The sequence below is a fragment of the Anastrepha ludens genome, chromosome 4 (genome assembly GCF_028408465.1).
Source record: "Anastrepha ludens isolate Willacy chromosome 4, idAnaLude1.1, whole genome shotgun sequence".
NCBI lineage: Eukaryota > Metazoa > Arthropoda > Insecta > Diptera > Tephritidae > Anastrepha > Anastrepha ludens.
In genome coordinates this window covers 108,427,005-108,454,551 of record NC_071500.1, presented here as the reverse complement: position 1 = coordinate 108,454,551, position 27,547 = coordinate 108,427,005, and the positions used below count along the sequence as shown (strand labels likewise).

Genomic DNA, 27,547 nt, shown 5'->3' with positions numbered 1-27,547 from the left:
AAAATTTTTCAAAAATTGTTAATAATAGTAGGAATCGACGAGCAAATTCTTTTAATCCATTTCCAAGTTTTTAATAAAAAACAAGTCCATAAATGTGGTATTTTGTCACTAGTTCTTTATTCAATAATGCACCAAATTGTCATTTTACTTAACTTGCATACAAATTGCAGTGGTTTATTTCCAACAAGACATTTTGCTGAAAATTGTTAATTATTTCAATAACCAAAAAGTAACCAATTTTGGCAACCGAAGCATAAGCTAGATAATTACCAAACCTTAAGCCAGCTTTTTTCGAGATTACACAGAGCGTACTTTTGCACATATAGTTTACTGAAAATTACAACTCTGCCGCTCACGAACGATGCACAAAACAAAAAAAAAACAAACGGACGCTGCGAGCGCTGTCAAATATTTGTTGTCATCATCTGACACACCGAGACGAATGCAATGCAAAACAGAAAACAAAAAAACACGGAATTCTAATTCAGAACATCAAACTTTAAGCGCGGATGATTTAAATAAATTAATCAATTTTATTAAGTAGAAATGTGAAAATGTGGTGAAAGAATGTGTAGAAATATGTAAGTTAACTCAAGTGCGTTTTAAGTACGGGCAAATTGCGTTAGAGTGAGGGCAGAGATAAGCAAAAAATCATTTGGGGCCTCGCCAGATTGACGACCTAATTGGATAATTAGGTGCTTGAAAATGTAAGTTGACAATAACTGTAAAAGTTTTAAAATGGTTGAAAATAAGTACAATGCAGTTTATTGTTTCTAAAAATCCCGTTTGGGTTATGTAAAACTTGGCAGTGATTTTGCAGGACATCTGCATTGTTATTGATTTTTCACATCAAGAACTACATACGGGTAAATTAGGGGGAAAATATCAGTGTATATACTCGCATGCACTTGCAAAAATGTACATACACAATACATATATATATTATATTTGTGTAAAAAAGTGTGTAAAACAACAAATGACTGTGTTACACAATCTATTTTTAGTTACAATCACAACTCGCGGCAAATCGCCCCACAAAATCAATGTTAACCAGCCATCAAAGTCGATTAGCGTTTGCACTGAAAATAGTCAAAGGATTCATGTGAATACATCAAACACTCGCGGATAAACAGACACACTCTTTTATAGGAAGAGGTAAACAAATGTATATTTAGATGGGCTCGGCATAGTCACGCAAACAACACTTTCCATACTATAAATTTTGCTAGCTTTGTGTGGGAATCGATGGATGTGTTTGTGTGTTAGCCGTGAACTTGTGCATTGTTCGTTGCTTTTAGCAATGTTCTTTTCCGCTTCCGTTCAGTGCCATTAACCGCCTTACAAATGTTAAGGAAATTTTGTATGCGTGTGAGTGCATATGTGTTTACATATTTCTTAAGCGCGAATTGTCATAATTGGGTCAATAATTTGATTGATGGTGATTTTTTCCATTTGTATTTAACGACAAATAGGAGTTTTTAAATCAGGATTTTAAAGGAAATGGATTTTGATTTTAGATGAGCATAAACTGAATAATAAATAAAATATGTGATGTGATGGAATATGAATAATTAAACTACGAGTATAAAATTGTTTATTATAAATAAATTTTCTAAAAAACAGAAAACTTTGCGCGAATTTATACTACAGATGGAAACATTTGCTTTGGTCAGTAAATAGTAAAAGTAGGAAGGCGTTTATTAAAAAATACTTTTGTTTTAACTGAAGTTAGAATTTTGATTAATACGAAAGAATAATAGTAATAGTAAGAAAAGTTATAATAATAGTAGTAAAAATAATGCTAATAGTAATAATAATAAATTTTGTCACCAATAGCTTTTATATTCGCGCAACACCATCGAAATTATCTTAAAAACCAACCCATAAACAATAAACAGTAAATGAAGCGCTAAATATAATTAAATAATACCTCTTCGGAATCTTACTACTGCAATGTCTGTTGGGGAAAAAAATCAACTTTTAATTTTGATATGGATTCTTTGTTTGAACCAATGCAAAACCGGAAACGATAAACTTCCATTTTTGTTGCAGCCACGTCCTTGTCAACGCACGTTATTTTTATAATTTTGGCCACTCTACACCCTCTCTAGCGTTTTGGCCATTAAATCCACGCGTGACTATATACTATTTCTTACGCGTCTTATCATAATTTTAAGGGCCGACGCGTGCCTACCAACGATTATTTACAGAAACTGCCATCGCTCATTTCATACACCATTCACATTTGTATCTGCTCTTTTTTGTAAGTCTATTCCTATTTCTCATATTTTCTTATGGGCACTGTAACCTACTTAAAAATTATCATTTGTATACATATGCATTAGGGTGTTCTCTTAAATTGTCTTGTGAAAAAATCGATGTCTTTTGAAAAAAAGTTAGGTTAGTTTTAATAAATGTATGAATATTATTTTTTTTTACACTTAAAAAACTTGTTTTCTAGCAGAGGTTGCCTTCCAGTAGGCAAAAGTTCTTACGACAATCGACTCTACGTTACCGGAACGATCTGGCTTTATACACGGCCAATGACTGATACTCCAGCAGCATTCCTCTAACGTTTATGTTGTTACAACATCAACAGTAGGCAGATAGTAGTAGACCTGTAGTTCTGCAATAAAAAAATCTTTTCATAGAAACCATATTCCAATAGGAGGCGAATTTTCCATAAATTAAAGGAGAAGCTTGACGTTAACACATTTCAGGCATATGTATGTTATATACATATATATGTATATATAAGTTAACGTATTCAACAATTCGAATTAACTTCACTTAAAATATTCATTTATTTATTCCCACAAAATATTATGCTGACGCTATGTCTGCGACAGTGGATGTTTTGGCAGAAACAGTGCCAAGTGTTTTGTGGTAATCTGACGCGCACGTGTTGCATCGTCAACAATAAATGCAGTTAAGCGAGGTTTCATTATGTTGTGCTTGCCTAATTAGAGTTAGTCTTTTAGAGTACTCAAGAAGAGAATGAAGCTCAAATAAAATGTAAAATAAAATAATAATAAAAATTCAAATAAATGTAAATTAAAATAATAATAAAAATACTAATAAATGTAATTGGCGCCCAACGTGGGGCAAATTAATTAAAAATTAAGAAATTAATCAAAAAATAATAAAATCTTTTTAACAAAAGTTTTTTTTTAAATAAAATAAATTTTTAAATAAAAAATATTTAATCCAGAAAAAAAAAATAGAAAATTAAAAAAAAATAAAATTTTCAAGATAAAAAATTAATCCAGAACAGTAAAAAAGTAAAGTTTTTAAATTAAAATTGAAAAAACAATAAAATCTTTTAAACAGAAGTTTAAAAAAAAAAAACAAATTTATGCAGAACAATAATAAAATCTTTTCAACAAGTTTTAAATTAAAAATCGTAAATCCAGAGCAGTAAAAAAATAGAAAATCCAAAAACTGAAAAATAAATTTTTTAAACAAAATTTTAAAGATAAAAAATTAAGCCAGAACAAAAAAAAAACTTTTTAAGTGAAGCAAACAAAACAAGTATCAAAAGTAAGGAAAAGTCACCAGAGCTTCGAAATAGCCTGGGCAGCAAGTTGTAAAAGTTAAAAAAAAAAATACCGGAGCACCAGAGAGGAAACCAGCAAAAGGAGTCTTATATTTTAGGAAAAATGAAATACCTTAAGTAAGTAGAGCGCAAAAGTAGTGTCATATCCTTTTTTTGTTTCTATAAGAATAAATAAAATTTTTTTTTACGTAAAATAACAAAGTTTAAATTTGGAAACTAAAAATATTTTTTGTAAATCTTTGCACGGGTTGATCTAGCTCCTTGTTTTTGATTTTATTTTTGATTTCTATGAGTGAATCTGATAACGAGTTAGAACAAGTTTTGGAGGGATCAACGGTATAGAAGTTAATAAGATACAAAATAGAAATAGTTTAGGAGCAACTAATTGGTGGGAAAACACAACAATGTCTGTCACAACAGAACAATTGAAGGCAATGGTAGAGGTCGCCATTGGAACCGCTCTAAGATCTCAGAAGCAGGTTTTCGAACAACAAATTGAGGATCTTAAGAAAAAATTCGATGAGTGTGTCATTCACACCCCCAAGGTTGAAACATACAAAGACATAGAAATAATACAGGGGCAAAAATGTGATGAGCCACTGGACATTGTTAAATCTCTGCCTGATTTTGAAGGCAAGCAGGAGACGTATGTTTCGTGGCGCCAAGCGACACACATCGCATATAAGGTTTTTGAAAAGTCGGAGGGCAGTTCCAAGCATTACCAGGCAGTAGCCATAATTAGGAATAAAATTAAAGGCCCAGCGGACATGGTGTTGTCCTCCTTCAACACAGTCCTGAACTTCAAGGCAATTATTGCTCGGCTTGATTTCACATACTCGGACAAACGGCCGATTTACTTAATCGAACAAGAGCTTTCAATTCTCCGCTAGGGAAACATGACCCTTTTAGAGTTTTACGATGAAGTCGAGAAGAAACTTACTTTATTGACGAACAAGACAATTATGTCATATGATAGGACCACCGCGGCTTCGATTAACGAAAAGTATAGAATGGACGCCCTACGTGTGTTCATATCTGGAACAAAAAAAGCATTAAGCGACGTACTTTTTTCGGCTCGGCCGAACGATTTATTACCCTCGGCCTTAGTATTAGCCCAAGAGGTTGAATCTAACCATGAACGGTATTTATTTGCGAGCAACTATGCTAGGTGCCTAGAGGACAAGGAAAGACAAAAAGGGGAATTTAAAACACAAAATAAAATAATTAGTACAGGTAATCAGACATTAAAAAATCCACATTTTTTTAAACGGCAAGGTTTCGGCAACAGGACTCCTAAAAAAGAAGAATTAGTTCAGCAAGCGGACTACGATCAATCAATGCGTACTATAAAATCGGCAAGACGCCAACCAGCTAATATTGGTCCCCAGGCACAGTATTATAATAATCAAGTGCCAATGAGGACCGGGCTACAACCACAGGGCTATTACGGCAATAATCAAACCTCAGGTCAGGCTGTAAAACGTCAGTTTGAACATTCCGCTAGATTTACGGGACCAAAGCAACAAAGAATTAACCACATTTCCCATCAGGATGCCTCAGCTGAACTCGAATGTTATGAGCAACAGGCAGTTTCAGCTGCGTCAGAAATCGATGCTGAAGAATTTGACCAGGTCAATTTTTTAGACAGAACTCCCTGCTACCATTCATAGAAAGGACAGTCGCAGGGAGAACCATTAAACTATTAATAGACATAGGGGCTTCGAAAAACTACATTAAACCCTTACGGGAACTAAAGAACGTAACCCCTGTAGATAACCCTTTTTCAGTGAAATCAATTCACGGTTTCACGACCATTAAGAAAAAATGTATTATTAACGTATTCAATACGAACAGCAACTTTTTACCGTCACTGTCGACATTCGATGGTATAATTGGCCTTGATTTGCTAACGCAATTAAGGGCAAAACTTGATTTCAAAAACAAAGAAATCCAAACCAAAAGCGGGTTAGAAAAATTACAATTTTTAAAGTGTGCAAATGTAAATTTCACACAAATAAAGACATAGTTGTACCTCAAAATGTTACAGAAAAATTTAGGAAAATGATAAAAAAGTTATTAGGAGTTTTTGCAAACCCTAATGAATCTTTGCCATTCAATACAAACATTGTGGGCACTATTCGTACGGAAAATAATGACCCAGTCTACTCAAAGTTGTACCCCTACCCGATGGGTGTAGCTGACTTTGTTAACAGTGAAATACGGGATTTATTGAAAAATAACATAATTAGACCTTCTAGATCACCCTATAACAATCCTATCTGGGTCGTCGACAAGAAAGGCAAAGATGAAAATGGAAACATTAAAAAACGATTGGTAATAGATTTTAGGAAACTAAATCAAAAGACCATCGACGACAAGTACCCTATTCCGGACGTTACAGTTATTTTATCAAATCTTGGTAAAGCAAAATTTTTCTTAAATCAGGCTTCCATCAAATATCCTTAGCAGAGCAAGACAGGGAAAAAACGGCATTTTCTGTCGGCAATGGAAAATACGAATTTTGTAGGCTTCCTTTCGGGCTGAAAAATGCGCCCAGCATTTTTCAAAGAGCCATTGATGACGTTCTCAGAGAACAAATAGGAAAGACATGTTACGTCTATGTAGATGATGTGATAATTTTTTCTGAAAATGAAGAGGGCCATGTTAATCACATTGAATGGGTACTTCAAAGATTGTATGAGGCAAACATGAGAGTGTCTCGCGAGAAATCGCATTTCTTTAAGGAAAGTGTTGAGTATCTCGGATTTGTTGTTTCTAAAAATGGTATAAAAACAAGCCCAGATAAGGTAAATGGCATCCGAAATTATGAGCAACCCTCAACGCTATTTAACATTAGGTCCTTTCTGGGACTAGCAAGTTACTATCGATGTTTTATCAAGGATTTTGCTACAATAGCAAAACCTCTTACTGATATATTAAAAGGTGAAAACGGAAAAGTTAGCGCTCACCAGTCAAAAAAGATAAAGGTGAACTTGGACGAAAGACAAGTTCAAGCCTTTGTCAAATTAAAGGAAATACTGGCCTCAGAGGAAGTTATGTTGTCTTACGCAGACTTCAACTTACCATTTGATCTTGTAACAGATGCTTCATCGTCGGGCATAGGTGCTGTTTTGTCACAAAGAGGTAGACCTATCACAATGATTTCAAGGACTCTAAGGGATAGAGAACTAAACTTCGCAACTAACGAGCGCGAGCTACTAGCCATAGTATGGGCTTTACAAAAACTTAGGAATTATCTTTACGGCGTAAAAAATTTAAATATTTATACCGGCCACCAACCGCTTACATTTGCGGTTTCAGACCGAAACCCTAATGCTAAGATAAAACGTTGGAAAGCGTTTATAGACGAACACAACGCAAAAATTTTGTATAAACCTGTAAAGGAAAATTACGTTAGTGACGCACTGTCGCGTCAGCACATTCATGCATTGGAAGAAGAGGATCGCTCTGATATTGCGACAGTACATAGTGAAATGTCACTTACATACACTATTGAAGTGACAGATAAACCAATTAACTGCTACCGGAATCAAATAGTTTTAGAAGAGGCACAAGAAAACGTAAAGCAGATTCTTGATGATTACTATTTCCCAAAAATGACTAAATTGGCAAACGAAGTAGTGGCAAATTGTAAGATCTGTACAAAGGCCAAATACGATATGCATCCGTGTAAACAAGAGATGGGTGCAACTCCTATACCATCTTACGCAGGGGAAATGCTGCACATTGATATATTCTCCACAGATAAAAAATACTTCCTGACTTGTGTCGATAAATTCTCGAAGTTTGCAGTAGACCAACCAATACCATCTCGTACGATCATAGATTTAAAAATTCCAATCATACAGCTAATGAACTTTTTTCCGGACACAAAAACATATACTGTGACAATGAGCCATCGCTAAAATCCGAAACTATGACGTCCATGTTAAGAAACCAATTCAACGTCGAGGTTGCAAACGCGCCTCCGCTCCATAGCACTTCAAATGGTCAAGTTGAGCGTTTTCATAGTACTCTCACAGAGATTGCGAGGTGTATCAAACTTGAGAAAAAAATTGGGAGTACAATTGACCTTATAATGTTGGCTACAACTAAATATAATAGAACTATTCATTCAATTACGAACAAAAGACCTATAGACATTATCCATAGTACATCGTATGAAATAAGGGATGAAATAAAAGGGAAAATCATAAAAGCTCAGCGAGGTCAACTCGATAGAGAGAATCCTTCTAGACAAAATAGAACCTTTGAAATTGGGGATCGTGTGCTCGTAAAAAACAACAAAAGACTAGGAAACAAGTTAACACCTTTATACACTAAAGAAAGAATAGAAGCGGACTTAGGAACTACGGTTCTTATTAGGGGGAGGGTGGTCCATAAGGACAATCTAAGATTAAATATTCCTTCTGACCACTCGGAACTCTTTTCTATATTTGTAAATTTTGTTTTCACTTTTCTTTTTTCTTTTCCTATATTTCCTATATCTCCTACATTTTCATTCTTTGTTTTTCCTTTCTTTCTTTCATTTTCTTATAGGACTTTGCTTATAATACTTCCACTTCAAATTATATCTACAAAATTAACAGATTATTCTAACTCACACTACATTCCTATTGCGGATGGAAATGTGTTCATATGGCAAGACTTCGAATACATGCAACATACAAGCAACCTGACAATGTACTCTGAAATAGCAGACGAAACAAAACATCTGACAACCCACTTCCCTTTATCTCATATGGTAAAGATTCTAGACTCAGACATAGCCCGAATTAAAACAATATTGGCATCCTTTGACATCCACCACCGACATGTCAGAAGCATCAATATTCTAGGCACTGCCCTTAAGGTAGTCGCCGGGACACCGGATTTCGATGACTTCGAAAAAATCAGATTCAATCAACAAAATCTAATAGAGTCAGAAAATAGGCAAATTATTATAAATACAAAAACACAGGCCCAAATAAATAAATTAACGGAAACAGTTAACGTAATAATTAAAAATTCGAAAACTTACCAAATAGATACCGCCCACCTGTATGAAACTCTGCTCGCGAGAAACAGAATAATAATTTCGGAGCTTGAAACATTAATGCTAGCTGTCACCCTTGCAAAGATAGGGATAATTAATCCTACTATTTTAGACTCTAAAAATTTAAACACGATTATAAAGCGCTCTACAAAAACCTTAACTATAACTGATCTAATGGAAGTATCCTTTGTTAAAGTTCTTCTAGATAATAATTTTTTACATTTTCTAATTAAATATCCTAAGCCTAAACTAGAGTGTAAGAAAATTATTGTATTTTCTGTACAACATAATGAAACGATCTTGCACCTCGGTTGCTGATTGTGAAAACAAGGTAATTGCTATTGGAAACTGCAATGCAACTCTTACATCAACTTTTTGTCGGGAGCTATTGAAACCAACATGTGCCCAACAACTCCACTCTGGAAGCGTAGCCCAATGCAGTACAAGACCTAGCCACCTAGAGCCTCTGGTTGTAATTGATGACGGCATCATCATTATCAATGACGGCACTGCTGTAATAGAAACCATTGAAAAAACTAAAAAGCTTATCACCGGAACGTATCTTATCACATTTGATGACGAGATACAGATTAATGGATCCACCTACAAAAATCTAAAAAGAGAATTGAAAATGATACCAAATTCTGCAGCCGCTACAATCGTAAACATTACTGGCCACCAAGAAATATTGAGCCTTCCATACCTTCGAAGACTGGGCATCGAAAATTTGCGGTACATTGCGCAAGTCGAAAACAAACTCATTGTGGGACCGGCTGTTTCCACTCTCATTATAATTTGTATCATACTCGCCTTCGGCTTAATTTCCAAACTACGTCAGAGAAGAAAGAAGAAGCGCCAGGGTCATATCATTCAGGCTACCATTGATAGTTTAAGGAGACCCGAGGACGGCTCTCACTTAAGCGGAGGAGGAGTTAACGTATTCAACAATTCGAATTAACTTCACTTAAAATATTCATTTATTTATTCCCACAAAATATTATGCTGACGCTATGTCTGCGACAGTGGATGTTTTGGCAGAAACAGTGCCAAGTGTTTTGTGGTAATCTGACGCGCACGTGTTGCATCGTCAACAATAAATGCAGTTAAGCGAGGTTTCATTACGTTGTGCTTGCCTAATTAGAGTTAGTCTTTTAGAGTACTCAAGAAGAGCATGAAGCTCAAATAAAATGTAAAATAAAATAATAATAAAAATTCAAATAAATGTAAATTAAAATAATAATAAAAATACTAATAAATGTAATTTATACATATATGCCAGCTTATTGTTTTTTTAAGTTACGGCTTTTCATTCTGTTACAAAAAAAAAGTATGGAAAAAATACTTTATAGAAAAAGTTCCTTCTAATCGTGATTCATCCTCGGTAGGAAGAGAAAACTCCAATTTCCATTCTAAGATGGATGCAATTTAGTTTATTTTTATTTAATATTAAAAAATCAGACGTACCACAAACAGGCCGACCACCCTAATGAACTTATATCATATGTCTAAACATTTCGCTCATGATTTTTTTAATGCCAACTTTTGTGCACCTTTTGCACTGCACGCCTTTCTTTTCTAATTAATTTAATGTTTTACGTGGCGTTCTTGCCCTCAAATTTATTATTATTTTTTTTATTATTTAAATCTTTAAGCTGCTTTTGTTTTCACAGATAATTTTTGTTATTGTTATTCCTGACCTAGTTCTGCTATTTGTTCTGCTTTGAATATTGTGTTACTTTGAAAAGTTTGTAAATTTCTATGTATTTACGTATTGGCAAATATTCGTCCATAGTAAATATTTATACATGTCTGAGCGCACTCGCATAGAAAGGGTTTTTCAATAAGGACACCACATAATTTTTTACAGAGCTTAATCGGAGAATATTCCCTCGCTGCAAATTATCCAAAGACTAAACTTTTGGAGTTGGTTTGGTATTGTAAAGCGTAGGTCGAAATTTGTATGCAGAATTGGATGACAAGAAGAGTTTTTGTGACACCGAAGGACAGTCTGTACATTCATTAATATACAATCTGTCAAAAAAGTACCGGGAAATGATCAATAAAACACAAAATATTTATTAGCCATGCATAATGAAATAATAGACTGTCAAACTTATGCCAGAAATATGAATGTGTACAAATAAAAATGTTGGGAAAATCAAGTTAAAAAGTTTATTGCTCTATGAAAATTAGAAGATTTGGTTTCTGATAATAAAAATGAATTGTGGTTTTCTTCTACGCATGGTATTCTGGGTTTAGGTATCGTATAACATAGAATATCCAAAGGTGAATAAAGGCAGCCCATTAGCTCAAAATTGGAAAGTTTGCACATTAATGCTTCGGGCATAAGATGAACGAAATGCATGTAGTTATGCCAACGAATCATCTCATAATCTAATCGTCAAAGTATTTTTCAAACTTATTTTCCAGAATTACTATAACGTCGTCGAATTCTCTTTTCTCTTCTATGAACTGAAAACGAACACCTTGATGTAGTAATTCGAGTTTTAAAAACAGAAAGGAATCAGTCGGTGCCATATCAATTCAATACGGTGGTTGTTCGCTGATATTTGTGGTGTTCTTGTTCACAATTATAGCCTTATGAGATGGTGCGTTATCGTGGTGCAAAGTCCATGAGTTTTTCCACAAATCTGGCCTTTTTCGACGAACTCGCGATTGCAAATGTCGCATATTGAAATGAAACTCTTAAATGATCGAATTCCGGTACTTATTTGACAGAATATACACACATATGTGGCATTACTAAGCGAAAGGCATATTTCGGGGTTCGGAATGGTACTAAAATTTTTAAACTGCAATTAAAGATCAAACTTATAAGTGCATAGATCAGAAAATCAGGACAGGTATCAAAATTATCTAAAATCAAAATCTGCAACTAAAGAAGCAAAGTGTATGTTCATAGATCAGAAATGGGACAACTACAAAACTCTATTACCAAATCATAAGCATTCATTATAAAAAGGGATAAAGCCTTCATGATCTCATGCATTCGATTCCTAATTCTTCTTCTATCTACCTACATATGCGTATAGTGGCTGACCCTGTATGAGAAGCAATTAATAGCTTCTTAATTTCTTAAAAAAAAAAAATATGATAATTTACAAATTGACGTCAAAAATAACAACTCTATAAAAGAAGTAAGACCAAAAAGAGTGTAGATATTCATTCAAACAAATGGTCAGTATAATATTTACATACATACGTACTTTCAATTCTCTTTGCATTGGACTTAGCGTGGCCTGTTTAATCAAGCGGCTGAGTGGGTGGTTCGTGACCACTTGACCAGTTGGCTAGTTTCTATGTATGTATGTTGAAATGCAGCGCCTAAGCGGCCACTTCGCCGTACTACACTTGATTTGATGACATTCCCTCCATTTGCTGGTGTATGGGAGTGTGCGCTTGAGACGTCGTCACCAGTCGATGCCTACTGTAAAGCAAATACGCTCATGCGATGCGCGTCAAGTGTCAGCATTTGAAGATTTACCAACGACGCGTTCAGTCATTTCCGTCTTCCAGGCGGATAACTAGCGAACTACGTACGGCTAACTGACACTGTCCAGTTAGAATATAATAATCGCCTACCTCTCACAGTTGTGCAGTGAAGCGTTGTAATCCAACAGCAGCACTGACAAATTGCTAGTCGTATGTGAGATTGTTATTGCTTTAATAAATTATGGATGGAGTGTTTGTGTGACCATAAACGCATATGAGACGCGCCCGTATGACACAATGACTGTAAGTAAGCGTTGTCATTACGGTATGAAGTCACTTGCGACTCGCTGGGCGTTGGATGCGTGCATAAATTAGTAAAGAATTCAAAATTAAAAGAAAAAATAGTTTTAATAAGTGTAAGTGCGCAACGCAACTTTAAGCTTTAAAAAATTAGTGTTTTTATAAATGAATTTTTTTTCAACTATATTTTTAATATCAAATATTTTTTTTTTTTTTTGTAATTGTACAGCGCTCTGTAAAGTTCTACTTTTAACTGAATCCCCGAAGAACACTAAAAATGGTGAAAATTCTGCAAGCCTATAACTTTGCCAAGCAGCACACGTACGCTCTGAATGGTGACATACTTTCCGCCTCACTGATCGATTCCAGTCGAATTGCTGTTAGTAGCGCTGAGCAATTTATTGAAATCTATGATATCGGCGGCAAGCAGCGGCGTAATGAATTGAATGGCATCGATTTGAATGCCATTACCACGGCAAGTGAGTATGCCGCAGCTGAGGCAGCAGCGATGGCGGCTGCGGCACAAGCTGCAGCGGATGAGCGGCTGCCCACGAAATATACGCTCGCAACGGTGGGAGAAGTGGTGCTCCTGATTTACTGCGAAGCAGGTGAGTTAAAAGGATTATAAGAAAAGTTGAAAGAGCTTAAATTTCTTATTTTAATTAATTTTGAATACAACTGAGCTATTCACAGGGACGTCGTAAGTGCCGTATTGTTGTGTGTCATAAATTTTAAAGGGCTAAAACTAGGCTTTTTTCCCTAGGCAACGACAGGTGGGCATTCCCACTATTTAGGACTGGTAGCGGCAGGCTAATCACGTAACCTGTCAGAAATCAAAATAGATTAACGAAACCAACGCAAGACTGTCGTGGCCCTATGCTCCCGAGAGGAGTGAACAAGGAAAAAGAGATTTATATATATACTAGCTGACCCGGCGAACTTTGTTCCGCCCTAGAGGCAATAAAAAAGCAGATTAAGTTAATTGTTTTATTAATCAAGTATTTCAATGAAGCTTTAATAGATTGCACTCTTCAGTTAAGCACCTTGTGATACACGAAATTTTTTGTTTTATTATCAGGTGCAAGAACAAACAACGCAGATGGTTTTCCGACCCGTGAACATGCCACATATAATTGACCATGTGAGAAACATTGATTTTCTAGATTCAGACCACAAACTTTCAAGGACTGGCCTTGTGATTTGTTAATGGTCATGGCGAATGCAAGACGGATCGGAAATTGAAGTCTTTTAAACTCAAACGGAAGATCGGTTGGGATCATCGAGATCGTCGGAATAAGAACTTCTTCATCTTCGAATTCTCCTTTGAGTATCGTCGCGTAAATCACATTGTTCATCAATTTATTTACCACCAAACGCGTACCGTTGCAAAGTTTTGATGGGCTTATGTTTCGAAGCATGATTACTACGGAGCCAACTTTTAGGCATAAATTGTGCGGGGGTAAGCCAGGCACATCCAAGGAGTTTAAAAATTCAATTGGATAGTTGGTGGCTTCGTTTTCATTTGTTACACAGTCAATGGATTTGAATGAATGCATTGTTCCAATGATATCATTTTGAATTATGTAGCTTAGGTCATCTACATCTTTATTCTTAGCCGCTAAAAATTGCTCGCTCACTCAACCATTCATTATTTTTGTAATTATTAATGATGTTTGGGAATACTTTATTGATAAGTTCGTCTTTCGATGAGACAAAGTTACAGAAATTCTGAGGAAATGAAATCAATCCGCTCGATTCGTCGACAGGTACTCGACCATTACCGGTAGTCAGTAATTGCTCAGAGAAATCTTCAGTAGATGTATCACCCCTTAAGGGGGTAGTATGGTTAATTCGGTGTAAAACAAGCATATTTTTCGAAATTTTTTTTGTCGACACAGTTGATTTATTCAAAATTTTAAAATTACTTCATTATAAAGTCATATTTAAAGAATATTGTGTGAAATTTTCATTGATTTTTATGAAGAAATGAGTTGGTGGCAGCGAATCTTCGCGGACGTCTCATAAAAAAGTTTTATTGCGGTGTCCCTCAGAACTCATTACTGGATCAACTAAAATCAAAAAACCAAATTGATTTCATCAGGTAATAAAGTTTCGCAGGTAACAACGTCGATTTTTTTTTTTTTTTTTTTTTTTAATTTTTTAAAGCGCTTTGAAGTCAAAACACCGATTTTTCATAAAAAAAACTTGAAAACTTTGTTGTTTTAAAATATGACAAAATTTAAAAAAAAAAAAAACTCGACGTCATTACCTCGTGAATAAAATAAAGAAACAAAAAAACCAAATTTGAAAAGAATCGGTGCAGTAGATATGAATCTACAGTGGACACCGACCGTAAAAAAGGCAAGTGTGAGAAAAACGCGTTTAAAGATTTGTGAAGATTTTTACAGCGTGAAATCCGGTTGGAGAGGTAGATACTTAATCCTTTGTGTCTTTGTCAATTTTACTCTAATGCACTTCAAACTTTCACACAATAATCTTAAGATGTTATAGAATAATTTAAAAAAAAAAAAAAAAAAAAATGAAAAAAAAAATACCATACTACCCCCTTAAGTAATGCAACTCTCATGTTTGTTGTCAACTGAAGTTTCTTCACATAGCGCCATAGATTCGATGATTTGAAGCAAGCGTTTATTTCGTCATCAGCCGTTGATCTTGGAATTACTGGCAGTGTTATTATTATCATCAAATTATTGTTATTATTATCAAATTTTCTACTTACCCATAGACCAAATTACGTTTAGCTGTCATTTGCGTTTTGTTATTCCATATCAGATGCGTTTTGTTATACCACATTTTATAGTGACTTCACGGAAACGCGTTCGAATGGGATAAAAGTATCCTATGTCCGTCTCCTGGTTCTAAGCTACCTCTCCACCAGTTTTGAGCCAAATCGGTTCAGCCGTTCTCGAGTTATTAATTGTGCAACTAACATGACTTTCTTTTATATATGTATATAGATATAAATTTAGGGGGTTTTCAAGGTACCGTACGAGTCATCTCCTGCATTTTCACACACTTAAAAAATAGTTGGTTGTGGCTTCGAGTTCTCTAACCATTTATTGAACTGTTAAAAACCTTAGGACATGCCACAATACGACATCTTGCGAATTATCGAAATGAATGATGTAAACTTAAATCGGTTTAAGTAAAAAGTAATTTTTAAAAAATTTCCCCTGCGGCTTCAGTAAAATTTTCAATAAATATTTTTTTTAATGAGGGTTTTTTAAAAGTGACACTAGATGTCAGTAGTGAATAATTAATGAACAGACGAGGAAATTCAGCCTGTACAACGCAACATCCGGTAACGGACTGAGGCTAATTGAGTTCGCCTGGGCTGGAAACATGGTAGTGTACAGCACCACATTCCAGCACAAAAAATACACCAAGCTACGTGACTGACTGCTGATCCAAAAACGCGAAACTAGATCGATGGTGTTTCGATAGATTGAAGGCACGCTTTTGATGTTTTAGATGTACGTACGAGCCGAGGACCTAACATTTGCCTCTGTGCAGCAAAAAATGTACATCCAACTACTCAAAGAAAGTTTGACATCGTTAGCTGCAATTGCATCAGATAGACAGAAAATGCGCCACTCGACTCCCATTCCTGCTCTCAGAGAGTACTGCCCAACAATCCAGCATGCACGAGGAATATAGCACCATTCCTCGTTCTTTACGTACCGCCACCGAAGAAAAAATTGGATCTCGGCGAGTCCGAAAAAACAATTGGTACGAGAGGAACACACAATTTTGTTCTGAGTGTTGTTTTTCAAAAATTCATTCGTTTTTTGGTTTTCACATAAACTTTATTAGTGGGATGGCCCAACAGAAAACAGTTCAAATATGTTAAATAAAATGTTCTTAGCGGCCAAATTGGTGTAGAAATGTAGGAAATTATTCTTATTCTACCAGGAACTTCGTTTGCAGCAAGTTGATTGTTTTATGGACTATGTGGCATATCGCACCGTTTTGTTGAATGTGGCCGTCGATATTCATAGCTTAAAAGAAGCAGCTTTTTTGACATATCTCGTCTTGTCGTAAACGCCGTTCAATAGACACATTTTTACCTTCGTCCATACTTTCCCTTACAGCCCTTATGCCGAGTCACTCGATTAACTTTTTTATACCGAGCTCTGTTGTACGATTATACCATAACCACCGAAAATTGTCATAATTTTGCTAAATGTAGATTCACAGATTCTCCATTTTCGTAAATGATTTTAATTATTTGTATACAGTTCTTAAACAAAATCGAATTAATTTGAGTAAATTATAGATTTCCTACTGAATATTACTTGTTATTACTATTAAATGAACCTACTATTTAAAAATAAACTCGAAAGTCTTTGTATATGCTTCAAATCCACACAAGCGGTAATAGCATAAAATGCACCCTTATAATTTTTTCCTTTCCTGAAGTGGCAGTCCTTTACCCTACCCAAGTCGTTCCTTTAACTTGAAACCGACTTCCAAAGGAACGTTCAGAAGTTTCATGTCAACGTTTAGCTTTTTAATATAACTAGGAAGGAAAGGAACTTTTCTTAAGCAAACGACTTCAGAATCATAGACTTACACATAGATGGATTATAATATATCAATTTGTATGTCCTTCCCTCTCTTCTCTGCAGGCAAATATCTACTCACACTGGAGAAGGAAACTCTTGGAAGTCCAGTACAAACTGGCACCACCGGTATCAGTTGCACCAGTAGCAGTAACAATACGGCCATTTGTCCGGAGGATGATACTAAAATGTTTGTGCGGATCTATGCAAATTTTTGGAAATTTCCCGAATCAAAACTCATCGATCTACCCATAACTATACGTATCGCCTCCATGACCACGCCTAAGGCGCCACTGGTGGAGAGCATCGACGTGATTGAGTTGCCTTTGCGTAGTCCACCCGATCTCATACAATGCTGCCAGACATCCGGCAACATTATCGTGAGCAGCAGGGAGCGCATCTACCTATACGAGTACACACAGTGCATACATGAAACCACACAGCCACGATTCTCATATATTGACTTCCTACCTTTTAAATTCTTTGTGAATCTAAATTTTGTGCCACTGCGCTTGTGTCTCGCTGAAAATGTCATTGCTGCAATGAATAATCGCTACTGTGTTGCATTTAAAGTGGTCGACGTGGTGAGTAGTAGTGCAGCTGGTGGCGCGCATTGCAGTCCGTTAGATAATGATTACGGTGGCGGCGGCTGCGGTGGTGGTGGTGGGTTAGACGATGTCGCCGACGTGGATGTTGACGAGGCCATTTCGAGTTCTGAATCAAGTCTAATGAGCAAAGTAAGTGCGGGTCCCTCGAGTCATAATAGCTTTGAAACAGATTCTTTGGAAACCACCTCAAGTGGGCGTCCGTTGGGTGTGGCTGGGTTTCCAGGACGCACACCAATCGATTTCAATGTTGCACGCATTGTGAACTCGGCTTGTGGACGTGAGTTCGAAGTAGATTTAAAGTCACAGTGGGAGTTGGGTGAGGCCATAAGTGTTGGTGGCGGCGGTGGTATTGGGCCGACATCGATCGGTAGTATCGGCGGTGGTGTTTGTGTTGGAGATACACAGGAGATTATTATTATGCCGGCACGCGCCAACGACATAAAAATTAAGCTGGTTAATGAAGCGAAAGCTATGAATGTACAGGTGAGTGCAGATGCTCAGCAGCTCGTTTGTGTATATGTAATCATGTCTGTCTTCGCCTGCAGCGTGTTGCCACCCATGGCAACATGGCATACGCTTACAACGAGGACACCAGTGTCCAGTATGATGTGCGCAAGCTGCTGCAAATTTGCATGAAGTCTTCGGAGCCCAATGGGCGAATTGTAGACATTTTGCGTTGCATGGATTTGAAAGCGATTTATCAACGCCATCCACATGAAGACGGCTTGGAGGACTCCGAATATGATATGGGCAATCAGCAGGTGCCGGGCGCTGTGACCACTACCAAGCACGCCAATCGACGCACACTCAAATCTGGACAACACCAGAGTTGCGTGGGTTATGCATTACTAGTGGCAAGTAGCGTGGATGGGTATCTGTATCAGTTTTGTGCGCAAGGTAGTTGGAAGCAGAAAATAACCGTTGCTTGCAAATTGAATTTCGTCAAACAAGAACTTTTGATTATTGATTACTTAACAATTCTCTCCTTGTAGGCAAATGGTATAGTGAGAACGAGAAGCCCATTGCCATTTATTCATTCACAGCACCGGTTTTGAAGGTGCACATCAACGATTATGTCATCTATGCAATAACCACGGAGTCGGTGGAGACTCACACTTCGCGCATTGGCCATAAACTTTACCACAATCGCTTCGAATATCCCACATTGGGTGGACTTTTCCCCGAGGAATCCAGCCCCGATGTGAATTCGGCTATTGCTGTAATCGGTCTTTGCGCTTTTATGCATGTCCAATACGTGTGTGTGAATCGAAATAATTTAGTGCTAATTAGCAATAGCGCATTAGCTAACAATAGCAATGATGTCAGCAAAAGACGTAATGGGGGCATCGGCAGTGGGAGTGCTGGTGGACGCAACATAGCGGCACGTATTCTGGCCGAAACTAAAGTGAAGAATTTATTACGCAGTAGCAGCAACAATGCTGCTCAACAAACTTTAGTCAACGAGTGGACGCTTTACAATTTGGAGGTGCCATTGGTGGAGCATGTAATTGAGGATTTGGAGGCAATCGCAGAATCATATCGTGCGGCTAGTAGTACGAATTTTTACGATTTAATGGAGGAGGCGCATGTCATGTTGCGCCTAAGTTTGTCGCTGCAGTGTGAACAGTTGACCGAAGAGCGCGAACAACAGCTGCGCAGCAAATTCGTAGATAATTGCCGAAAGTTAGCTGATTTCTCGATACGGTAACGTTTCTTGTATGCGAATTAATTTTGGAATTTAATCAACTAGCAGTGCAATTTACAGTTCACGTAAAAAGGAGGTGTACCTGCAGGCCACAGGCTTTTACAAAATGTGCAACCTACAACTTGCCGACATCTACAGTAACTACATCAACTGCTATGTGCAGCCTGCATGCGGAGAGCAACAGCAACTGCCGTTTGTTAATTGCAGTAATTCGCCAGTAATCGATGAGATGCAGCTGGTCGGTTTAATTTATACTGTGAAAATGTTTCTACTTGGTTTAGGCACCGATCGCCTACTTGCCGCCTTCCTCAATCAGCTAGTGAAGCCGTTTTTCACGCCAAATCGTGTCATCGACCAAGGCTTCCTGCAAGTGCCTTTGTCATTAGAGTTTCTAAATATGTTTATTAAATATTCGCCAAGCGACATACCTCAAATCATGTTGAACTCACCAGTGGTGGCAGATGCGATCAGTGGAGAATTGGTCAATTACCTAAAATATCTGGATAAACTGTAAGTAGGCATACTTATATGCCATCATGTACCATTCTCACAGTTCTGTATAAAAAGTTCATAAGCAAGTTTTCACATTTTTTTTTTCTTTAAAAAAAAGGAATCCGGATGAGAATCTCCTTCTCGCTGTAACCGCTTGCCGCATGTCCAACTATCTGCTCGCCCAAGAAGTGGTAGCACGTTTGAGCCGCCGCGAATTGGCTGTTGCTCTTATTAAACACAAGAATGTGCTCTTTGATGATGGCACCGTACTCTTCCAACGACGTGGTTCGCAGCACTACGATTCACTTAAATTCCGTAGCGGCTCCATTGCTACGCCTGCCAGCGGACAACACCACAAATCGACAACTGCACAATGTACGCGTCGCCAACAAAAGCGTAAACCGTCATTCGGTCTAGCGCAAAGTTCAAGCCCTTTACTCGCTCCCACGCACACTGCGCATGGTGTCATTTCGTTCTCGGATTTTACTGAAACCATTTTGCTAGCCACGGAGAATACCGATTTGATTGAGGCTATCAGTGATGTATTTATACACGCTCTGTGTATTGAACACAGTATTACGTTGGATATCATTTTGCAATTGTTCCTCAACTATATCGCCGCACATATCGGTCATAAGGGTTATCAGACATCGCAAAAGGTGTTTGTGATTGTTTTGCAGGTGAGTGAACTTGAGACTAAGTAATCAATTGAAAAGAAAAGTATTCTCTCAACAAACAAAAAACACACTTTATAAGTCTCTCATCATTGCTGTGCTATTGTTCAAGAAGTGCTCATTCGGCAGTGTCTTTGCAAGCCAGCTTTTCTAAAAAATAATTTTTATTCTCTATACAATTTTTTTTAATACTTTTGTACCCATCAGTTTAGATTTAGCATTCATATTTTGTATTTCCAGGTCTATTACTACGATTACTTTGATGTCAACCCAATGCACAACCCCCATGATGTTCCCTCACAGACAGCCCCCAACATAGAGGGCGGCGATGAATACGATGAATCTTCCTCGAAGGCGCCTTCACTAAACAGTGAACGGGATAACGAATCAATAGCTAATTCACTGCCCGACTCAAATTCCGGCGCCAGCTCGTCAATGGACGACCGCAGCTATTCCCATCCCACGAATCGCAATCGAATTGTTTACGATCAGTTGCATGATCAAAATTCTCCATATAAACGTAATATTACAATTTCACCAATTCAATTAGACAGCAATGAACCACAGACGCCGACACTAGGTATCAGTGATACTGAGACAAACCTAAAAGGACTCAAAATACTCTTTCGCATGTATATGGGCCGCCTAAAAGCGCTAAGTGATCTCATAACTGATCTCCAATCAGCTGATGTTGAGCAACAGCCTATTAATGAAGATTTTGTGAGTTTACGCATGGAATGCATTAAGTTTATGATACGCCATTTGCAAGATCTGCGCTCACAACAACATCAGCAACATCAACAAAATCCTTTGTTGCGTCACAATGGCGGTACTCAGTATTATTATGCAAAATCGGCAAGTAGCAGCGTCGTGCAGCCGCCGGCAGTGGTGGATGAGCGTAAAATCGTGTACGTGCCATTTATACCGGATTACAAATTGAATGGCGAAGAGTTTGAGCGTCATATAAAATTATACCTGCGACCGATTCCATGCTTGCTAGATCGGCCGCAATACCTAAATCGTTTGCCACCATTTCGACGTGACGACTTCAGTTTTCCTAATCGAGATGAAGGCGAGTGTGAGGTGCGGTTCTTGGGTTGGCATAATGAGTTGCTCACGCTGACACTGAAAATACAGGTTGATGAAAGCAAATTCTTATGTATTGCAATAAGTTGTAAAAAATAAAATATTTTTGTTGCTTCCAGTCGCTCTTGGCTTCAACGAAAATTGATCGTGAGATTATTGAAGAGTTTATTGCATTCATACAGAAAACACCGGATTTGATTGGCATCGATAGCTTCTTGGTGATTGTTTTGCCAAAACCTCTAGCCATCAATTATATGTTGAATTTCTGTCCCGAATACATGTGGCAGTATGGCAAGGTAAGGTTAAAAAGTGTGCAATGCCTTTAAATAACATTTACGTTATAATAAAGTTTATATATGTATATACATATATATATATATATACATATATATATATATATACATATATATATATATATAATTGGCGCGTACACCCTTTTTTGGGTGTTTGGCCCAGCTCCTCCTCCTATTTGTGGTGTGCGTCTTGAAGTTGTTTCAGAAATGGAGGGACCTACAGTTTCAAGCCGACTCCGAACGGCAGATATTTTTATGAGGAGCTTTTTTCATGGCAAAAATACACTCAGAGGTTTGCCATTGCCTGCCGTTTTGTTTTTCATAATTTTGGTGTTTCACCGAGATTCGAACCATAAAGTTTACAAGAAACTAATATGAGTGGGAAGCTGTGCCTTATTGGTCTGATTAAAAGAATTACTTTTTATACCCGCGCTCCTAAGTACAAGGCATAGATATAGACCTCCAGATAGATATACCCATATACATACATACATATATACCAAAATGTAAAAATAATGAGAGTTTGTTCGTTCGTGCGCACCATAGCTCGAGCAAAAATTAATATATTTAATTGAAACTTGGTTCTAGGTTTAATGGAATTGAAAAAGGGCGAAATCGATCAATAAGTAATAGATGTTTGAAATAGATTTTTTATTCAAAAACAAAAACTAATTTATTTTCTAGGTGACCGAAATTTAACCAAAAGCACTTTGCATTGGGCTTTATGTTTGTTGTATAGAACTGCACGAAGTTTAAGGTATTTCCAGAATAGATTTGTGTGCTCTATGAAGATTATTTTCATCATTGAATTTTGTGCCAATTTCCTAAAGACAATTTTTCGAAAACAATTTCATTTTGGCTTTGGAAAAAGTGTGCGAAAATAATTAATTTTTTTTATTTTAGTTAATTTTAAAATTTTACCTGAGTAATGAAAATAGTCTAAAAAACAAAATAATAAAAAAATAAAATTAAAAAGAACATAAATAATAATAAAAAAAAACATTATAATAAAAACAAAATATGTAATAAAAAAATAAATAAAAATTATTTTGGTAGAATTAAAAATTATAACTAAATTTTTTACCAGCTGACTCCCATTAAAAAATGAAATAATAGTTGTTACTATGCCGATTTTTGATACACCATGCTATCAATAAGTTCTTAAAATTCAAATATATTTTTCTAATAAAGATGAAATAATAGTGGCTACTACACCGTTTTTTTTTTCATTTTGTTATACAATTTCAGCAATAAGCTCCTGAAATTCTAATTTATTTAATATTTTTCTGTGGTAATTTCAGTCGAATGGATTTACGCCCAAGCACTGGGAGTCGCTCTTGAAGAAAATCTTAAGCAAACAAGAATTGATGCCTAATTGGAAAGTCCATATCACAGGTAAAAGGAACAGCGTACTTATATATATATAATTGGCGCGTACACTCGGGTGTTTGGCCGAGCTCCTCCTCCTATTTGTGGTGTACGTCTTGATGTTGTTCCACAAATGGAGGGACCTACAGTTTCAAGCGGACTCCGAACGGCAGATATTTTTATGAGGAGCTTTTTCATGGCACAAATACACTCAGAGGTTTGCCATTGCCTGCCGAGGGGCGACCGCTATTAGTAAAAACTTTTTCTTAATTTTTGATCTTTCACCGAGATTCGAACCGGCGTTCTCTCTCTGAATTCCGAATGGTAGTCACGCACCAACCCATTCGGCCACGGCGGCCGCACAGCGTACTTAGTAAACCAAAAAGAAAACACACACACAAGAATACTAATTTCACCTCTTAATAAATAAACTAACTAACTTTTCCAGAAATCCTTAACAACCTGGTTGCTGAGCTGTCATTCGAGGAGCTACTGCAATGCTTTCCCAGTGAAGCTATCAAACATCATAAGACCGAAGCATTCCTAAAAGAATTTAATGATAATCGCATCAATTACATCAATGAAAAATTGACGTTCGAAGAGTTACAAAAGACTCTACATTCAAGCGACAACGAAACAGTGTTAGCACGCGATCATCTGCCAATGGACAACATCGATGAAAATAATGTTTTCGAACTCACATTGCGTAAAGCTGTTTCAAAACAGCGTAGCATCGCTTTGCGTTCGATGATTGAATCCACAGGCACACAACTATTTGATGCTACCAGCAACCCAATGTATAATCTTTGAGATAACCGTTGCACTTAGATAAGGAAACACCAACTGGGCACGCCAAAGAAAAATCCTACCATTCGGTAGTGTCTAAGTTGTGGCGTAATGCGTAGAATAGTTATTATTAAACTCACACATAAATAATCACTGAGAGTGAAGTATATTTGTTACGCATACAACACTTAGGTGCTTGAAATCATTCTAATTTTTTATTGATATGTTTTACGCTAGGAATGCAACTTATTTACATACATACATATACATATATACACTGAAGAGCAAAACTGTAACAAAATGTAATACTTTCTATTTCAACACATTTTTTTTTAGACATGTTTTAACAAATCAAATATTTTTTTTGCATAACTTTATTGGCATGTATGTACTCTCTCTCTCAAACCGGTTTGGTGTCAATGCAACAACAACAACACTAGTAGCAAGCAATAATGCAAATAAAGACAAATGTTACAGTTTTGCACTCAACCCATTTTTTATTTTTTACAATAAATAAAATAAATATTAATAAGATGTCCAATATCCTTTGGATTTTTTCAGCTCGTGGATACGATTGGGCATACTTCGTGTATAAAATAAATAAATAATTGGCGCGTACACTTCTGTTAGGTGTTTGGCCGAGCTCCTCCCCCTATTTGTGGTGTGCGTCTTGATGTTGTTCCACAAATGGAGGGACCTACAGTTTCAAGCCGACTCCGAACGGCAGATATTTTTATGAGGAGCTTTTTCATGGCAGAAATACACTCGGAGGTTTGCCATTGCCTGCCGAGGGGTGACCGCTATTAGAAAAATGTTTTTTTTTATTAATTTTGCTTTCACCGAGATTCGAACCAACGACCTCTCTGTGAATTCCGAATGGTAATCGCGCACCAACCCATTCGGCTACGGCTACCTCAAGACAAAGTCAGTCGGAATAGCATCCCATACATCGCGTGTTCGCTCCCACAGCTCATTAACTCCACTGGGCGGACTTGAATATTCGGCAAGCTTCGATTTTACATGACTCCATAAATTTTCGATTGGGTTCATGTCCGGTGATTGTGGAGGCCACTTCAAGTTACGAAATTTTTGGCGTTGCATCCAATTTCGTACAACATGTGCGGTGTGCTTAGGGTCATTGTCTTGCTGAAAAATTACTTTTTCAGCAGCAAGACCCATACTTTCCACTACACCCGGCAGATTTTGTTGCAATATGGCCAGGTATTCCTCTTTCCGCATTATACCGTCTATTCGTACTAAAGGACCCACACCATTTTTGGAAATGCAGCCCCACACCATAATGGAGCCACCACCATGTTTTACTGTCTGCTTGATGTGATGTGGCTGGACTGCATTTGGGTCTTTAACCCAATACCAGGCCCGACCATCTGACTGAAATCGATTGATTTTGGTTTCATCAGACCAAATAACCTGCAATCGTTTTGAAATTTTATGAAAAAAGGTCTTTTATAATCCATTTATAAAGACGTACCTGATCCCAATCTTCAACTGTCCAGCTTTGGTGAGCCGCAACAAAATCCCGCCTCAACCGCACATGTCTTTTTGTCAGCATTGGCTTGGTTTTCTTCTCCGCTGCCTTTAGCCCCAGTTTTGACAGGCTGCGCCTGGCTGTCCACTGACTGGCATCAATATCCAGCATCTTTAGTGCTTCTTTGGGAGTGACCGCCTTGCTGCTTGTTACTTCGAATTTTTTAGCTATTTTTCTTATAGACTCGCCCTTCTTCAGCAAATCAATTATTTGGCGTTGTACTTCCCGATTTAACATTTTGTCTTATTCACGGTCACGTTTATAATAATTAAAAATCCACCAAATATATAATTACGAGAAAAATAACGGAAAATTTGAACATTAAGAGTGAGTGCAAAACTGTAACATTTGTCTTTATTTGCATTATTGCTTGCTACTAGTGTTGTTGTTGTTGCATTGACACCAAACCGGTTTGAGAGAGAGAGTACATACATGCCAATAAAGTTATGCAAAAAACATATTTGATTTGTTAAAACATGTCTAAACAAAATGTGTTGAAATAGAAAGTATTACATTTTGTTACAGTTTTGCTCTTCAGTGTATATACTTCTGGTATACCTGCATCATTACGAGATATACATGTATTAGGCGAGCCGTAAACTCCATATGTTATTTACTTATTGGTAAGATTAGAAAGTAGAGCGCACTTATACTCATATGTATTTATGTATATTTATTGATTAGTTACCTTGGATTCATTGTAAAAAGGCACAAAATATTTTAAGCATACATTTTTTGCGCCTAAGATCTATTTAGCGTTAAATATTAGTATACGCAGGAAAAAGCAATTGAAGCGTGCATATGTTTTGGCTTTTTTTCAAAACTCGAGCTCTATTCTTAAAAAGAAGTGAGCGTGCTTTTTATGGCATAATTTTGCATTTTCTATAAAAATCCTTAGGATGAATTCAGGCTTACATAAAAATAAGCGTATATTAATTTTTTATGCCACACACTTTGTGCTGTTATATTTTTTACTCATTTACGCTGCTCGACAAACTTCGATACATTCAAATTTTACTTTGTGCATAAATTGAGAGGAATCCAGTTTTTTTTTAATAATCTGAAAAATAAATTCTGTAAACGTCGTATTTGCTTCCAGCAGGATTTGTTGGTATTTTAAATACTCATAAAAACACAAATATGTGATGCTTATTGATATTATTGCAACAAAATATTGTCTAATGTTTGATTTAGTCACTTTGCGATTATGGCATATGTAAGCATTTTTTAAGTTTAAGTGTAATTGTAATTGTATTGCATTTATATGTTTAGCTAATTTTTGTATCATTAAACAGTATTTGACAAGTATTGGTATTGTATATCAAATTTACTTTCTAAACACATTTTTTACTGAACTTAATAATATTTATTATTCCAAACTATGTATTTTTAAAAACCATATACGTACTTGTGTCTTTATACAAATTAATACATACATATTATGTAATATACACCCAGCTTTTACATTCTCTATTATACGCTCTACATTTTTAAGCCAGATTATTAATTTTTCGCGCACTTGCGAAAATAGAAATACATCACCTTTATACACATAAAAATACACTTACATTCTTCAATTAGCATTGAATATTCATAAAAGTCAAAAATGAAATTTTAAATAAAAGTTTGTTAAAATTACATACGCACTTTCATATCTAAAAATGTGTGCAGGCTATCAAAATGCTTAAATATGTATATAATCGTACATATTCGTATACATACATACATATATACATATATATTAAGTTAAAAATTTAGTGCGTATAAACATTTCAATGTTTTTCTCCAAATAAAGTGATATTTTAAATCAAAATTAAATATGTAATTTACAGAAATCTATCGCTATAAACCGTATATAGGGATTCTATAGAAATGGAAATGTATAGAATTATAATGTACAAGCATTACTCCTTTCAATAGTATGTAGTGTTTTTGGCAACATACAAATTATAGACATTTTAATTAAAGGCCGAAACTGCTATCATTCCCCTTTTTATTGTTTACTGTCAATTGTTCCACTTGCATGTTGTATACATAC

General features: G+C 36.3%; 1 protein-coding gene across 2 annotated transcripts; it reads left to right on the top strand.

The window, feature by feature from the left end:
• Window positions 1–431: 431 nt before the first annotated feature.
• LOC128860558 (uncharacterized) lies at window positions 432–25,104 on the top strand. 2 transcript variants are annotated; one of them, XM_054098150.1, is made up of 12 exons: window positions 432–707; window positions 1,005–1,155; window positions 12,595–12,973; window positions 17,015–18,039; window positions 18,102–18,453; window positions 18,549–19,260; window positions 19,322–19,771; window positions 19,872–20,433; window positions 20,668–21,564; window positions 21,633–21,809; window positions 23,108–23,201; window positions 23,623–25,104. In XM_054098150.1, the coding sequence occupies exons 3-12, from the start codon at window positions 12,643–12,645 to the stop codon at window positions 23,982–23,984; spliced, it is 4,962 nt and encodes a 1,653-aa protein (XP_053954125.1). In that variant the 5' UTR covers window positions 432–707; window positions 1,005–1,155; window positions 12,595–12,642; the 3' UTR covers window positions 23,985–25,104. The 2 variants fall into 2 exon arrangements, with proteins under 2 accessions (XP_053954125.1, XP_053954124.1); XM_054098149.1 differs by lacking the exon at window positions 1,005–1,155 and having other exon boundaries at window positions 23,623–25,103.
• The last annotated feature ends 2,443 nt before the right edge of the window (window positions 25,105–27,547 follow it).